The sequence below is a fragment of the Prionailurus bengalensis genome, chromosome B1 (genome assembly GCF_016509475.1).
Source record: "Prionailurus bengalensis isolate Pbe53 chromosome B1, Fcat_Pben_1.1_paternal_pri, whole genome shotgun sequence".
Taxonomy (NCBI): Eukaryota; Metazoa; Chordata; class Mammalia; order Carnivora; family Felidae; genus Prionailurus; species Prionailurus bengalensis.
In genome coordinates, this window is record NC_057344.1 from 105400281 (window position 1) to 105417374 (window position 17094).

Consider the following 17094-nt stretch of genomic DNA (forward strand, 5'->3'; position numbering starts at 1 on the left):
GCATGAACGGGGGAGGGGCAGAGAGAGAGGGAGACACAGAATCGGAAACAGGCTCCAGGCTCTGAGCCATCAGCCCAGAGCCCGATGCGGGGCTCGAACTCATGGACCCCGAGATCGTGACCTGGCTGAAGTCGGACGCCTAACCGACTGCGCCACCCAGGTGCCCCAGCAGCTGATTAGTTTTAATATTATATAGGAAGAGCCATTTTTGGAATGACAAACATGATAGATTGTCTGAGTGAGTCCAGAGCAACTTTACAAATACAACCAACATGTTATCAGGTCATATTACATTGGCTGTGCTTGTGCTTATGACTAATTTTTAATGCAATATGCGGAAAGAATTAGTAAAGAATAATATTAATTTATGTTTGGATCCCAAACTTCTTAGTTTACGTGTCAAGTTGATCATATCTTTAGGGAAGCTTTTTTCTAAAGTTTCTAAGTAACAGTTAAAATGTTGCCAATTGGCATGAAATTCTTTTGATGTGTCTGGAAGCTTATATTATGGAAATTAAAATTTAAAAATACGTAGTAGATAAGATTAGTAATGTAATGTACGTAATATAATTATAATAATGTAATTAATAATATAATGTATATAATAATATATGTCAACGTTTGGATTTAGAGTATATCAAATCCAATTTCTTTGGGGTGAAAACTAATTCAAATAATATTTTATAAGGAAAAATGAAAACACTCTTTAAGTTGATTTTCAAGTTATTTTTTATTATTAATACAATTTTGATTTTCAGTATGTAGCTTTCAAATACAGTCTTTTGGGATAAACACAGTTGGAAATATCAATCTAATTAGTAGAAGAACCTAGTCATTTTTAATAGAAAAGTGTGGACAGTGTAGATACTTCTACTTTGAATAGAAATCAAATGTGAAAATCTACTTTCTCTTAAAAAATGAATATTTCTACAGTTCCTCTCTAATTATAATAGCTAAGCCTATTTGATACAATATTTTATCCAAAGTTTCAATTCATTAGTACATATATATGCTTGAGCCCTAACAGGGTGGCCTCTTCCAATGTGAGTGATGGTGCCAGAACATAAAAGAGATATATTCAGAAATAAGTGGACTAGAATCCATGCGTTTTTAAAATTCAAGATACTAGACAAAATCTAAATCATTTTAGTAGCAGACACTTCACACACATGCAGTGATGTGGTATTAAACTCAAGATGGAGAAAAGGTGACAAATTAGTGTCCCTATGACTGACATACTGTAGTATTTTAGGGCATGCTTTTTAATCCATGGTAAAACAGGAACTCTGTCTACCTATGTGATTGCTAGTAGTAGAAAACTATCTTAACAAATGTGGTATATATTTATAAGCAAGAGCTCTTCTAAAAATTCTGTTTTTATCATATAGATTCAAGGTTTTCTTACTCATAGGAATCAGATCTCAGCGTGGCAGGTCTCCCGTCTCACACATCAGCTTGAATCACACATCTAACTACTTCTTTTTAAGTAACCTGGAGATAAATACCCACAATACATTTTGTGATGATTTGACATTGGCACTTTTGCTTTGCAGAATTCTATCTGCAAAGTGTGACTTCTTGAAACATCAATTTCTAATAAAAATAGGAGATGTTCATTTCTTTGTGAGCGAAGACTGTACAACTTTCCTGCCATGTATTGCTTTTCTCTTGATGTCTACAATAAATTCAGATAGCTTCAAACAAATGATAATTTTGATCTAGCACATGAAAAAAGGGAAATGGCTGTTTTATTATAATAATATTTAAGTTTAAAATATCTGTTTTTTGTTTTGAGTCCAGTGGAAGTTTTAGTGAATAATATAATGTATATTAGTTTCTGGAGTTGGAGTATATTAAATCTTAGGAGTAATGGAAATCACTTCTAGCATTTATAAAAGAAAGCAACAATATAGGATCTGATCCTGTCAGGCAGTGTTTTCTGCTAAATGACCCTTAGAGTAAGACAGTGACATCTAGAATGATTCAGCCAAAATAATTAAGTTTGAAGCAAATAAGACTTTAACGTGGGGGATTCCTGAGAATTTGTTGACTAATATACCAGGCATTATTTTGTAGGATGCCATAGAAAGTCTTAGGAGTCTATAATTATATTTTATAGTTTGAGAGAATTAACAGTATATAAATTTAAGAAAATTTAGCACTATAATGTTAGAAAGTATTTATCTTTTCTTTTTAACTAAACAAATTAGTACCTGGTTGGATCCATCAATAAAAGAACTTATAATTTCTTCAAACTTTTAATCTTCTATTTCCAAGATAAGGAATCACTTAATAGACTGGAAATTTTTTTGTTTTTTAAGTTTTATTCTGTGAAAGACACCATTATAATGATAAGTTCAAGAGCTAAAAGGTCAAACAAAGCAAAATAATCACATTTAAAAATCTAACAAAGTTTTGAATACTCAAAATGTTTTTTTTATTTTAAAATCCTCTCGATTCTTGTTTATGATGTCAAATGCTTTGAATTTCCTTGTACCGAATACTTTGTGGGTCTGGCAGTAAGGAGCAGGTGTTTGATTGTCTCATGGTCGTGCTAACAAGGCATGGGTCATGAAATTGACCAAGCAGCTGTTCAGCTTCCTTTGAACATCCTAATGATGGCCTTCTAAAGAAACACTACTTGTTGCATAGGCTCCTGCGGCATGTTTTCTTTAACTAAATAAATGGTCATGACCTACAGTTGCATAATAACAGACGCATCCATCTACCACTTCCTTAAATCCATTAATAGTTTTTTTCTTCACATCAACCCTCACTCCATGTAACACGTAGCACAAAACCAGTCTCCCAACAATTCCTTTTGGACCTTTAATTATACATGTAGTGACACTGATGAGCTAACCCACTCCTAAATTAATCCTATATTTATATAATGAACATCAAAACTGAATAATGCACCAAAGGCCATTCTACCAATGAGAGAATCCCAGAATATCAGGTCTGTGAAAGATATAAGAGATTAAATAATCTGATCTTCCATCTGACAAATGAGGATACCTGAACCCAGAGTCTATTCTGGTCTTGGGCTGCTGGCTTTAAATAGATTAAAAATAAATTCTCTACTCAAGTCTTTCTATTCCCCATACATTACACAATTTGCCTCAAAAGTCCTTCTGAGTTGTATAGTTATCTTACTCTTAAATATTTCTTTCTTTCTGAGAACACCCATATTTCAAATCTAAAAAAAATCCAGTTTCATTGGATTTTTGAAAATGTTTCAGAGAACTTCTGAAAATAACATCAAGGAAATCCTTTTTAAAAATAATTATCATTCAATGGCATGCTCTCATTGAAAACTTCTCCAACATTATATTCCTTGCTATTACTGCTAATGACAATTAGTACATCATATTTCATTAATTCCTTCCTGGTCTAAGACACATAGGGGAATATACACAATTTCACTTTCATTGAGCAGTGTTTAGTTGCTTAGACTACCCCATATTAATGGAATAAATGGAATAAAGATTATGAATTAGATATACATGCCAGCACATCAAGGCAGAAAATTAACTTTTTCCTCTAAGAAATTCTCTATCATGAGCAGACTCACATGTGCAAGGAAGAGATCACTCACATGTGCATACACACACACACACACACACACACACACAAACTCAAAAAAATGACTTCTGAGAACAAGCCAAGACCAAAAGTGCATCTAAATCTACTGGAAAAGTGAAAAGTCCTACAAAGGAACATTTAAAAACTACTATTACAGATGACACATGATAGTTCTTCTAAGCTTCATGTTTAGCGTCTCCATCCCCTTGGGTGTGGGTTGTAGTTGTAATCAGCTATTGAAAGACAGTAATCTGACCTAGTTTCCATGGACATTATTTCAGAATCATTTCTGGAAGGCTGCCTATAATATGCATATGAGACCTGTGAACCATATTGGGAGTTGGTGGGCATATTATTATCAGGTAAGGATGCAACATTATACTCTTGCCTTGCAAATGAGCCCATACTGGCCTTCTGGGCTTGAGGAACACAGGACAGTCTCTTATTCCAATCATCTGAGGGCCCTGGAAGCACCTTCCTCCGAGCTGCTGAGACCACATTTGCCACAATGGATTCTTGGATGTTTCTGGGCTTAAAGGCATCATCCACTAGACCAAGAGGAGACTTTGCTGCTGCTTCCCAAGGAGTTAGTCTCTTGTTTGCTTTCTCTAGCCCATCAGTTGGTTTGCTAGAGTAGCTATAAGCAGGCTGGTATATCCAAGGAGATGTTGTGGAGATGGTGGGTGGGACTGGTCTTCCAGGAAGAGAAAGGGAGCGTCCAATCTCCTAGAAACAATGAAAATGTTAGTATATCTCATTGATTTTTGTTTGTACTGATTGACTATTATTCCAAAGTAATCTTGGCAACATCATTGAGCACTGTAAAAATCAAATCTCCAAAATGCTTAGTCCTAAAGCCAAGACAGGCTGCTTCTGCCTGGTGTATTATTATCTCTGGTCTGGGACTTGGTCTTCACTTAGGACTTCATTGTTGCTCTCCATCTCTAAACTCATAGCTCCAATCACTACCATCTCTCTTAGGCACAACCACCACCACATGGACTCTGTTATTACTGGGAGCCACCCTTACTTATCTGCCCTCCACATATCCATATCAACACACACAGCCCACCCTTATTCAGGTCCTGTTTTCCTGGTACAAAATAAACAAAACATATTGACTACCCTAGAAACAGGCCATGAACTACTGGGCATTTTACTTTTCCCAAGTGACTTTCAATCTGTTATCTTACTTTGGTCCACCAAATACAGGAAAAACAAAAACAAAAACAAAATCCCAAGAGCTACTTAGTTGTATTTAACATTGCTGATCTAATGGAGTGGATGGTCTTTTTCTTTTCAAAATCTATTTATACAGTGCTGATCATTATGTGTATCTTTATTACCTATGCATGGGAGATTGCCCATATCTCAAAGAAACTTCTTGCCACTTATTTCTTTGCATTTTGCTTCCTTTTATGCATATTATATTCCTTATTTCTTTGAGAGTTTGTGTCCCTGCAACATCCCCTTGTGTATGTTAAATATTTGGTTTGTCAGTATTAAGAAATATAATTTATAGGAAACTCTTGTATTCTCTCTTCTTTTGCCTCTTCTGTATTTCTAGGAACCCTGAAGACTAGTTATCTACTTGACTTCGTCACACATTTCCTTCTGCATGAAACCTCTTAGACAAACTTCTGGCAAAAAGTGGCAAATGTACACCTAGGGGAAATGAGTCAACGTTGAAAGTATTATATAACATTGTGTGTTTCTGGAACAAAAAGCATTGCCACGCTTAAAAATGCATCCAGATTTCATAAATGGTTTCAACAGCTTTTCTTTCTTAACCAGTTCTTAAATTTTAAGTGAACACCAACATCTGGATTTGACAAACTGTCTTAGATTCAAATGGTTTGCTTTTTTTTTCCCATTAGACACACAAAGAAGGTAGATGGTTCATTCTTGGCTTGCATATCAAGAATAAGGAGGTTAATATAATGAATCTGGCCTCTCTCTTTTTTACCATTAAAATTTCAGTAATAATGGTTGAATCCTAACAAAAACTTGTTTTCATTAATCTCTTTATCCTAATCTAGATCTAATAATAGTTCTCTGGAGTATATAATCAGGGAGGGGGAACAAAGCCATTTTTTAGTCACCATCCTGGAATTGATTTTCATTTCACATTATTTATGCATTGGTTTCATTCATTTAACAAAAATTTTGTTGAACACCTAATATTTTCCAGGCACATTCATCTATGAGTCTGGAAATACCAAGATGATTTAAATGGAGTCCTTGCCCTCAGGAAACATACAACAAAGTACTGTTTTTAGCTTTGCCGTGGCAAGGTAGTCAATAATGGAAGGTCACTTTAGAGAAGAGACTCTTTACCTATCTTGACAGGATCAATAGGGAATTTTCTAAACTGTGAGAAGTATTACCATTCAATATGATAGAGAAATATTTAGCTCTGGTCTCTCATGGTATATGTCTATGTCTCCCTTTTGTCCTTACTAATAGAAGAAAGAGAACACATTGGTCTATAGAGTCTGTGAAGTTTTCAAATTTCAGTGATACCTGCTTTTTGTGATCTTTGATCAGATATAACACCTCATGGACCTGTTTTAGTCAAGTCTTTAAAACAACAGAGACTTGAAAGGATGTTAATAAAAGGATCTAAGACTCTATAGAAATATAGGAGGTGATCCTGAATATACATATAGGTGACTAACATCACTGGCTAATGAGTACAAAAGGAAATAATTATCAATATATGTGAAATAATTATGTACAAATGGACACATACATTTCAGTGATAGGACATCCAAAACACTGGATGAAAGTGAAAATTTTATTGTCCATTTTTTCTCTCACCTTCTTACCTTGAAGATCTTCAGAAGAATGGAAACTTAACAGAAATCAGTTCAAAAACATTGTTGAATGATATTCTAATAACAAAGAGATCAGAGATTTTGTTTTTCAGCTAAGGCATAAATGTTCATCAGTTGAACATGTGAGCAAAAAGTAGAACTCTGAGGTATGATACTGAAAGAGTTAAGTCAAGGCTTTCTGAGGAAAAATTTTAAGTGGTATTGAAATTAAAAAAAAAAAATCTCCTGTAGAAGACACATATGCCAAATATAGTGAAGGTCCTGAAGGAAGAGTACAATTACCTCAATGAGAAAAATGACTACTGCTTTTCTACATATTCCTCAGACTACAAACATGACTTCATAGTCCTTTAAGCCAACAATAGCACATAACTCACAAATTGTCACGGAGACACAGAGGTGGCATAAATAGTTCTTTAGGTACATTGTTGTTTCTCTTTGTGCCTAAAATATTGCAGTCCTCTAGTCCCTGCCTGCATGCAAACCCCTAATTTTAACATATTTCCCCAAAGCAATTTTCACATCTTGTTCCTCCTCCTGCTCTTTGTCCCAAGGCTCATGCTGTTCTCTGCTTGCCTGGCTAAAGGAAGCCATATGATATACCCTGAGCCAGAAATGACCAAAGGGACCTGAAAATAACAGAGGTGTTTCTTCTATTCTGGAGTTTGAATGTCTGATGGTAGAATCCTAGCATAACATGGGTTAGATCCTTGGTTGTTGTTTCCACCATGGGTTGTATTATTATCTGAAGAACTTAAAATTTTTGATATGCAAGCACTTAACAGTACCTAATATGTTCCATGAGCATTATGTCTGCTGTATCACCAAACGGCTTCTTTGTTTTTGTCTCCTGCCACCCCCCCCCTTTTTTTTTAAATTAAAGACGTTTTTCCACTGTCACTAGGTGAAAATTTAGCAGGCACTGTGGCGTTCTGCTTTCTTTTAGGAATAGTCCTGTGGTCGCGTTAGGTTACCCAAACTAGTTTATTTCAAAATAGAATATTCCATCCCTTGCAGTAACAAACTCCAATCTCAATTTCGAGTTAAATCTCTTCCTGTTTCAGGAAGACCTCTTTCCTTCAGGGAAGGCTTTGTGGTTGGCTTCTCCATGCTTTTTTCCCTCTCCTCCCCCAGCTTACTAACTGGGACTTCTTGCTCCCTGGGCTTAGAGTACAAGGATGGAAAAGAGAAAAAGAGCAGAAGAGAAATTTTGCTTGATTTGATAACATCATGACCTGGCTTTCCACTCTCAGAGCCAGGTAGGTCCAGATGAGGAAACTTTCATGGGATCTTTGAAGATTCCTATCAGTGGGGACATTTTGCTTGTAGTCCTCAATTCATGCCAACTCATCCCTATGTTAGCTGATAACTTGTGACTCATTCTGCATCCCCTAGGAAGCTGACGCTACAAGGGTCCATTTGAAGAGGGCCCAAGACAACCCTATCCAGCTTTCCTTCACTCCTGGCCTGCTGTGGTCCATGGGGGAGCACACATCATTTGCCTTTGGAGGTATAGCAGCAGATTTCCTGGTTCTTTGCCAAAACAAATTTTCAGTTCATCCCTCACCTTCCAGATTTCTTGGGAGGGTGTCAGACCCCAATCCACTCTGTCCTCCTGTCTGTCCTCATGCAGGTATCTCATCTCAACCTCTGTAAGAACCACTATGAAATTCTTCTCTCAAAGGGGTGGAGACCCCTTCACCTCCACCTACTCCAAACATACACCTTGTGGTTTATGGCAGCCAGAATTCTTCCTCATGAAATCTTCTCTCCTTGCCATACTCTGATCCCTTATAATAACCTAGACCTGACTGGGTGGTTCCAGAACTGTGGGAGTGGCTTCCTGTTGTGTTCTTTCTAGAGTTTATAGTTTAGTCTCAAATCAGACTTTAGAGTGCAGCATCTCTGTATATGAGGGCCTTGGGGGAACTTTTGCTTTAATATCCTATTATATCACATTATCATTTTCAATAGACCACAAAAGTCCTTCTCTCATTTTCTTTTAAAAATGAAATTTAGGCTAAAAATAGAATGAAAAAATTTTTCTAATTAATTCCAAGAAATTCAAATAGTCTTATGAGTTGAAACCTTATACCTCACTCAGACCTTGCTCTGGAGCAGGGGACTCACTTGTTTTCATGGCATCTTGGTCAATCCTTAGGCTTTAACTGTTGAGAACTTCCTCCTTATAGTGAACCAAATTTTGCCTCCCATAACTTTACCCCAGTGATCTTAAAAGCATAAAATACATCTGCTTCTACTCCTATACAGTCTTTTCTTCACATATTTCCAGTTGCTTCCACCCTCTTTGGACCCCTTCACTATCCCGTAGCCGTCTCTCATTTTTAAACTAAGGAGAAATAACATCTATGGTGGTCATTCTCTCAAGTGTTTTGCATCCTTCTTCCTCCTGTTAGGTAAGGTGAATTCAGATATAATATCTTTATCTTCTTAAGTAGATTTAGATACATAAACACAAACACCAAAGGCAAACCAATGAAGACATCATTCAAACTGACTGAGGGGCCCTGTCATCTGGCAGATGGCACCGTGGACATTGCATGTAGAACATTCAAACTGTGTTTATTTAGAGTAGTATGTCCTTTAAGTGTTCAACACATGAAAGAACATGCTAATCTTTAACCAGCCCAATATAATGCATGCAGCAAAAACTGCAGATACCCACTGAATTCAAGAATCACCTGGTGTTATATATTCCCACCAAAGGCTAAACACAAAGGAGGCATTTTCCTACCTCTGCCTTTAATAGTAGCCAATATTAACAGCTCACACTCTGTGTCAATAGGTGGCTACTAACTGACTTACATAGAGTATTTCATATAAGCCTCAAAACAACCCCATGAAGTAGGAGCTATTATTATCCCTAGTTTCAGGGACAAGGACAAGGACAGTGAGACTTAAAGAAGGTAAGTAACTTCCCCAAGGGTAGAAAGCTAGTACATGTTGGAGTGGGGAAGTTGGACACACATAGTTTCATTCCAGAGATCTTAATCAAATGTTAGACTATACTTGCAATGAAATTGTTTTGAGAAAACTTCTTTTTTTATAAAAATGCAAATCCAAGCAAGCTAAATGAAATGAAATCTTAGAAATTTTGGAAAGAATTATTTAAATTGTGATTGGGTTTGGATGAATTAATGCTGCCATCTTCCATTTGTCACAAGAACAAGCAAGTGCCAGGGTACAGGGAATACATCACACTTAGACACATTCCCTTTATGTGAAAGTGAGACACACAAGGGGCTCTACACTCAAGTCACCTACAAAGCTCAGAGTTGCTGAGGGCTGTTCTTAGTGTAACATAACCAACTTCTCATGTCAATTAAATGTTGATTTATCCACATAAAGCAGTTAATGAAGCAGTTTAGTTAGCTTCCTTATCAAACTGTCTAGTGATCAATTTAGCTGGCAGGAAACATTTAACATTTAAAAGAGAAATATAGGGGTGTCTGGGTGGCTCAGTTGGTTAAGTGTCCAACTTCAGCTCAGGTCATGATCTCACAGTTCATGGGTTCAAGCCCTACATCAGGCTCTGTGCTGGAGCCTGCTTTGGATTCTGTGTGTCTCTCTCTCTGCCCCTTCCCCTCTCTGCTCCCACTCTGTCTCTCTCTCTCAAAAATAAATAAACATGAATTTTTTTTTTAATAAATAAAAAAGAAGTGTAGTCTGAGGCTTACTTAGGACAATGAAGTGAATTCCAAACCAATGCAACTGAATTATTTTTCCCTAGAAGCCAAAGAAGTTTAATATGATATATTTTGAAGTTCAAATTATTTCATACTATAAACCCTGAAAGCCAAAAAATTCTCTTGACTGAATTCCTGCTTAAATATTCCTAGCGAAAGTGTCTCCAACTGACAAATGTCATTTCAACTCCTTCAACAACTTTCTTAAACACATGATCAGTAAATATTCATCACAAACATATCCTTTATCATAAGCAAATGCCAACAGAGGCAAACAGAAATAAATGACAGTTCATTTGCCTTTTAAGTCATTCGTAAGAATTTCTCTACTTCAGATTCTGTGTCTCCCCTTTCTCACTGCCCCTCCCTGCTTGGTTAAGCTACCAACTAAAGCTCAGGTCATGATCTCACAGCTTGTGAGTTTGAACCCTGCATCGGGCTCTGTGCTGACAGCTCAGAGCCTGGAGCCTGCTTTGGATTCTGTGTCTCCCTCTCTCTCTCCCTCTCCCCCCCCACCCGATCATTCTCTCTCTCTCTTTCTCTCTCTTTCTCTCAAAAATAAGAAAACATTAAAAAAATTTTTTTAATTACTATCATTCATAAGAATTTCTAAAAAGCTGAGGACTATGAAGAAGCACATGAATGGAAGAAAGCACCAGGAATTCTCCAGCTTCCCATTCGCGCACGTCAAAATCTTGGAAGTCATTATTGACGCTTCCCTCTTCTCTTACACTCCACACCTGATCTGTCAGTGCTGACTTTAAAATACATCCAGTCTGCAACCATTTCTCATGCCTCCACTGGCACCATCCTAGGCTGAAGCATCATAATCTTGCCTGGATTGTTGCTATGGTCTCCTAATTGGTTTCCCTGGTTCCAGCCAAAATTATCCTGTTAAAACCTAAGCCAGATTATGTCACTTAGTCCTCTGTTTGAAATCCTCTCATGGCTTCTCATTTCAAAAAGGAAAATCAAAGTCCTCTCCTTGACCCACAAGACCCTGTAAAGTCTGCTGGCCCCACCCCTCCTCACGTCTCTGATTTCATCTCCTCCTGCTCTCTCCCTCTTGCTCTCTCCCTCTCACTTGGATCTAGCCACATGGGCCTCTGCTATTTTTTTTTTTTTTTAACACACCAAACACACTCCTGGATCAGGACCTTTACATTTGCTTGGTACACAGCCTGGAACATAGTACTTCAGACATCAGTATGACTTCTGTTTCATTTCCTTCAGGCCTTACTCAAATATCATAGGATCACTATTTGGCTATTGTCTGTCTGCCTGTCTGTCTCTCTCTCTCAAAATTCCCTGTCCCCTTCCCTGTTTTATTTCTCCCTTTTGACTTATGCTTATTTAACATAATAAATACTTTATTTAATCATTTTGTGTATGTGCTTCCTCCCACTAGAATTTAGCTCCATGTAAGAGTTATTGTTTTATTCTGTTTTATTCATTTAGACATCCCTAGACCTAAAACAGTGCCTGGCAAGTAGATGTTTAGTAAGTATTTGTTGAACGAATGAAGTTTCTGTATCAGACTGCTAAATCCAAGAAACTTGGTTAGTTTCACAAAAATTCTAGGTCATGCCCAAGATGTAGCCCTTTCACATCAGTTACATGTGGTGATGGACTCACACACATGGACTCATCCCCCCACCCTCACTACACACACACCAATATGCACACCAAGCCATGTTTGTCAAAACAAGTAGAATTGATCAATATTTAAAACATTGATTTTTCTAAACAGGTAGAAGATTTTAACATGCAAGTAAAATGATTTGCATTTAGCTCACTGCAAATGTGAGGGGTTTTAAGCTGTTCTGACTCCCCAGATGAGGAAAGTCATAGAATTTTATGCATGAATCCCAAAGAGAGTGTAAAATACATTTACAGGATTTAAAAGGTAAGACCTAAGAAGAAAAAGATAATGGACATTGGGATTAGTTAGAATTGTAGAAGAGAAAGCTGAAAGTTGATTTACCATTTATCATGAGACTGCAAGCAGGTGTAGAAAACGGCACTTTCTACTAACTAATCTTTCAGGGGCACGTCTAGCTTTCAGGAGTCTTGGATTAACTTTCTTGATATGGAAGCAGGTTAACAGGAGAGATATTTTTCCATAAAGATGTAGAATTCCTATATCTAGAGATCTTTAAATGTAGGATAAATGCTCCTTTGAGATGATTTACATATAGTCAAGCTCGACGTCAAGGGATAAGGAGAATATTAAGGTCATTTTTCTTCTACTCTCTTAATTAAATAGTCTCTAACTCATATTCCCTGAAACCTGCTTTTCTAAAGAGGATCTTAAATTTTCTTCACCAGTGGAGTTTTTGGAAATTCTGTTGTAGCACTCTTTTATCTAAAAAATGGAGGAGAGTGCCTGTATCTTTAGACAAAAATAGGCAGCATTATGTTTCTCATCAAGAATATTGCAGGGGTTGGGGCACTATTTAGCTTCTGACTTCGGCTCAGGTCATGGTTCATGAGTTCGAGCCCTGCATTGGGCTTGCTGCCGTTAGCTCAGAGTCCACTTTGGATCCTCTGTCCCTCTCTCTCTCTCTCTGCCCCTCCCCTGCTTGCTTTCTCTCTCTCTCAAAAAATAAATAAAACATTAAAAAAAAAAAAAACAGAATAGTGCAGGGGCACCTGAGTGGCTCAGTTGGTTAAGCAGCTGACTCTTGATTTCAGCTCAGGTCATGATCTCACAGTTCTTGAGTTTGAGCCCCACATTGGGCTCTGCAGTAACAGCATGGAGCGTGCTTGGGATTCTCTCCCTGCCTCTCTCTCTCTGCCCCTCACCCCGCTGGTATAGGTTTTCTCTCTCAAAATAAATAAACAAACATTAAAAAAAAAAAAAGAATAGTGCAAAGAATCAGGACTAATAAGTCATATTATTGAATAGAAATACATTGCTTAGATAGTTCCATAAATAAAATAGACATCAAAAAAAGAGATACCATCTTGTCTCTAGTGCTTCTCATCTTGGCTCTGCCACTATTTATCTTGATTAATTTCAGATTAACTTTTAGATTAAATCTGGGTTCTAAAACAATACACTTTTTAAAAGTTTATTTTGTGTTTGAAGGAAATTCCTTTGTGAGAATGGATAAGGGCTATAAATGACAATGGAAGCAAGCATGATATATTGGAAAGAATGTGAATTTGGATGTCACAGTGACCTGGGAGTCCGGCCTTTGCCTCTTGTGACCTACGTAGGCTTCAACCTCTCCAGCTGTAGTACTTTCCTTGGTTGTAAGATGGTAATAATTCTGGCTACGGTCTCAAGATTATGGGTAGGGGAGAGATTTCGTTTAGAAATCAAATGCCACCTGGCACAACAAATGGTGATTATTCTTGTTATTGTGAGAAGAGCCTGTGAGGTCTTAAAAGGTGTCAGAGACCTGGCAGAACCTTTTGTTCAAGAGGCAACTGCATAGGCAGACTGCCGACCCAGGATAAAAATAGGAGGGAGCCTTGCCTTTGAAGTGGCATTAACACTACACGCCTCAGATACTGCTGTGCCAGCCACTGCTTCCCTCCCGCCAGAAGCCTGAACGCAGGCAGCAGAGCTGACCAGAAACACGCACTGACCTCACCCCTCTGCTAGCTCTGGGTGGGCCAAAATACAGACTTCTTGATCGTTCTTAACCCTCTGTCATAAAAAAATAAAAATAACCACATGCAACTTAAGGTCATGAAGACCGATGTTAAGGAGGAATTTGTACATACACTTCTGTGGTCCCTTCCATCTTAGAAGCCATGATCGCAATAACTGAAACGCATAGAGTTTCTACTATGTACTAATCATACTGCTAGGCAATTTTTTCTATTAACTCATTTAACCCTCTCAACAACCCTATAATTTCCATCTTGCAAATGAGGAAACTGAGGCATAAAAATTAGTTACCCTAGGTCACATAGCTGTTATGTGTCTGTATAGGGAAATTTAAAAATTAAAGTAATAGGTAATAAAATTTTATCAAAATAATTTTAAGGCATTAAATCTATTAGTGAAAAGAAATGAACTACACCACAATGTTTTACCCCCTTGCTCTCCTTTATCCTCAGAAAAGAAGCATGCCATTCTAGAAATTATAGCCTATGAAAATAATCCTACTAATATAGACTGTATTCTATTTACAGAGCTGGAATTGACATTTTGATTTTTTGTATTTCTTGGGGAAAAGCCTTAAATATGTTTTTCATAAAAGTCTACTTTAATTGGCTTGAACGTAAAAATAAAATCTTTTAAACACATTTCAAAATATTTTCTGAACAGAGGCTTTCTCTTCACAGAAGATTTGAACAGTAAAAGTCTGAATAACATATTAAAAGTTCATATTTCATCAGTTTCTATAGAGAAAAAAAGGTTTTTTTTTTTCCACAATAAACAAAGGATGTTGATCCTGTACAAAATAGATGAATTGTTGACATTGTGGAAGGTTTTTGTAAAGAAAACTGTCAGTGTCTGGAATATAGTAAGCACTTAATAAAGGAGAGTCATTATTTTAGTATAAAATTAATACTTACACTGGAAAGCCTATTTAAAATGTGTTTAAGTGTCTGAATATAGCTTTAGCTGCACATAATACCCTAGATACTTTTCTTAAAACAAATCCAGGCCACTGTTGCCTCCCTCCCTCATTCACAAAAAGAAAAGTCACCATGAACGTGCATTTGCCTATAGGAAAAAAGTGTGGATAAGAGAGATGATTTTTAAATATATTTTATAGCTTATCTGCTTGCTATTTAATGCAGAGCTAATACTCCTTAAGCAAACTCATTTCTAAGTAGAATGGTTTTGACTTTCTCAGAGAAAAATTTTACCAATAAAGATTTTAGGAATAAGAATTTTTAAGAAATGTATGCATACCATTAACAACCTTGACTGAGCCCTTTGCCTGACAACATTCTCCAGATTTCTTCCTGGCATGTGTTTAAGCTATCCTTCAATCACAACTCCTAATTGCATTAAAAAAACTGACAAACTAGCCTGTTTCCGATTCTGTGTCTCCCTCTCTCTCTGCCCCTCCCCAATTCGTGCTCTGTCTCTCTCTGTCCCAAAAATAAATAAACATTGAAAAAAAAAATTTTTTTTAAAAAGGGGCGCCTGGGTGGCGCAGTCGGTTAAGCGTCCGACTTCAGCCAGGTCACGATCTCGCAGTCCTTGAGTTCGAGCCCCGCGTCAGGCTCTGGGCTGATGGCTCAGAGCCTGGAGCCTGTTTCAGATTCTGTGTCTCCCTCTCTCTCTGCCCCTCCCCAATTCGTGCTCTGTCTCTCTCTGTCCCAAAAATAAATAAACATTAAAAAAAAAATTAAAAAAAAAACTGACAAACTAAAGCTGGTTAATGGTAATGGCAAAGACACATCAACAACTATGCAACATGTGACAACATTATTTCCCAAAGATGTGGAAAATACAGTATGAGAAAAATGACTTACTTGATCTTTGTCTCTGTTTTTCTGTCCATTACGTTTCTAAGCTTATGCAATAGATCCTTTGATTCATTTCCTGGTCCCTGGGGAAAATGTTTAAACTACTGTTCTTGGGAAATTTAAGATTTACTGCCAAATCATATTTATGTTTCCTTCATCAAAAACATGGCCCCAGAGTGATGTTTAAAATTAGGCATAAAAAAATACAACTCTTCGTCCAGGAAATCACCAACAACTTATTTCCTTAAGCACAGAATAGGAAAAATTTTGCTTAATTGCCTTACCACATCTCTCTGGTCCAAGTGGTAAATTTTATTTCATGATATCTTTCTTGTCTGAGGGATTTACGCAGTAATTTCATGTATGTCAGTTTATTTTAAAGAGACAGGAATGTCATAAAGTGAGTGGGGTTTTCAGATGAATGATTGTTTTTCTGAAATAGATAAAAGGCCACAAAGAGGGAAAAAGAAATTAAAGTGGAGTATACAGTGATGGTCAGGATGGTATACTTTTCAACTACAAATGAAGAATGTGGAGATATCTTTTACCAGACGTCTCCCAAGAACATTTCTTCAAAATAGGTCCTTATAAGTACACATTTGAGATTGAGAGAAGAGGCTCTTTCATAATATGTATGTCTGAAATTCTTAAACAGCTCTCCATTAAAACAAACAAAAAAATAAAAAAAAACACTGGGCAAAGGATGTAAAAAGAAGTGTCTAGAACTTATTTATTTGTAAAGGGATTCCTAAGTTACACCTGTCAAAAATTTCTGCTCAAATTTGTTTTGATCTAGTTCTTAAGTATTATGACACCCTTTCTGATCGTAGTGTTCAGACTTTTCAGCTCTATCCTTGTTCTTAACCTTGGCCTATTTTGGAAATGGTAATTTTAATGCAGGTAAGTTCCTTTTAAAATATGATTAGTAGACCAACAATTGTTGACCATCAGGAGTCACACAAGGGTATGACCTAAGATGGAGCTTTTGTGTGTGTTTTAGCTAGGAGGCAAGTCACCTCCAGATTCTTCACTTAAAGGGCCTAAAGGAGGCCGGGGCAGGAGGGACAATCTTCTAATTTATTACTGCGGGTCAGTTATTTCCAGGTGAAATGCAACTTCAATGTTGCAACTGGTTGCTAAATGCAGTTCAGTCTAGATCAGTACTTTTTTTTTTTTTTTTGCACAAAATGAAGCCTGCATGTGACTTCGATACACTGATAATTAAACATTTATGCACCATTCATAAGACAGGATTTTGACATTGACCATGGTTGACCGTGCTAGGTAGAATATCATAGAAATTTAAACAACAAAAGGACAACAAAACAGAGGTTGAATAGTGACAGCAAAGAAAATAAATACTAAATGGTTCTTCTTTATAAAAGACTGCTTTCTGTATGAATGTATGATACATTTGACATAATTTTATATAATGGAACATGAGCACTCTACCGACAAAGGATGGAGGTCTAGTGATGCAGGTGAAATGATAAGCAGAGGCTACTGAAGTTCTGCTCTACAGC

The 17094-nt window shown here is 36.9% G+C and overlaps 1 protein-coding gene across 2 annotated transcripts in view; it reads right to left on the minus strand.

Moving 5' to 3' along the window:
• Positions 1 to 711: 711 nt before the first annotated feature.
• SYNPO2 (synaptopodin 2) overlaps positions 712 to 17094 on the minus strand; it is a 172679-nt gene continuing 156296 nt past the window's right edge. The window contains exon 5 of one of the 2 annotated variants that reach the window (XM_043569560.1): positions 712 to 4311. In XM_043569560.1, coding sequence (XP_043425495.1) covers positions 3775 to 4311 — 537 coding nt within the window. In that variant the 3' untranslated portion in view covers positions 712 to 3774. The remainder of the gene's footprint in view (positions 4312 to 17094) is intronic. The other variant, XM_043569561.1, reaches the window with a different exon arrangement.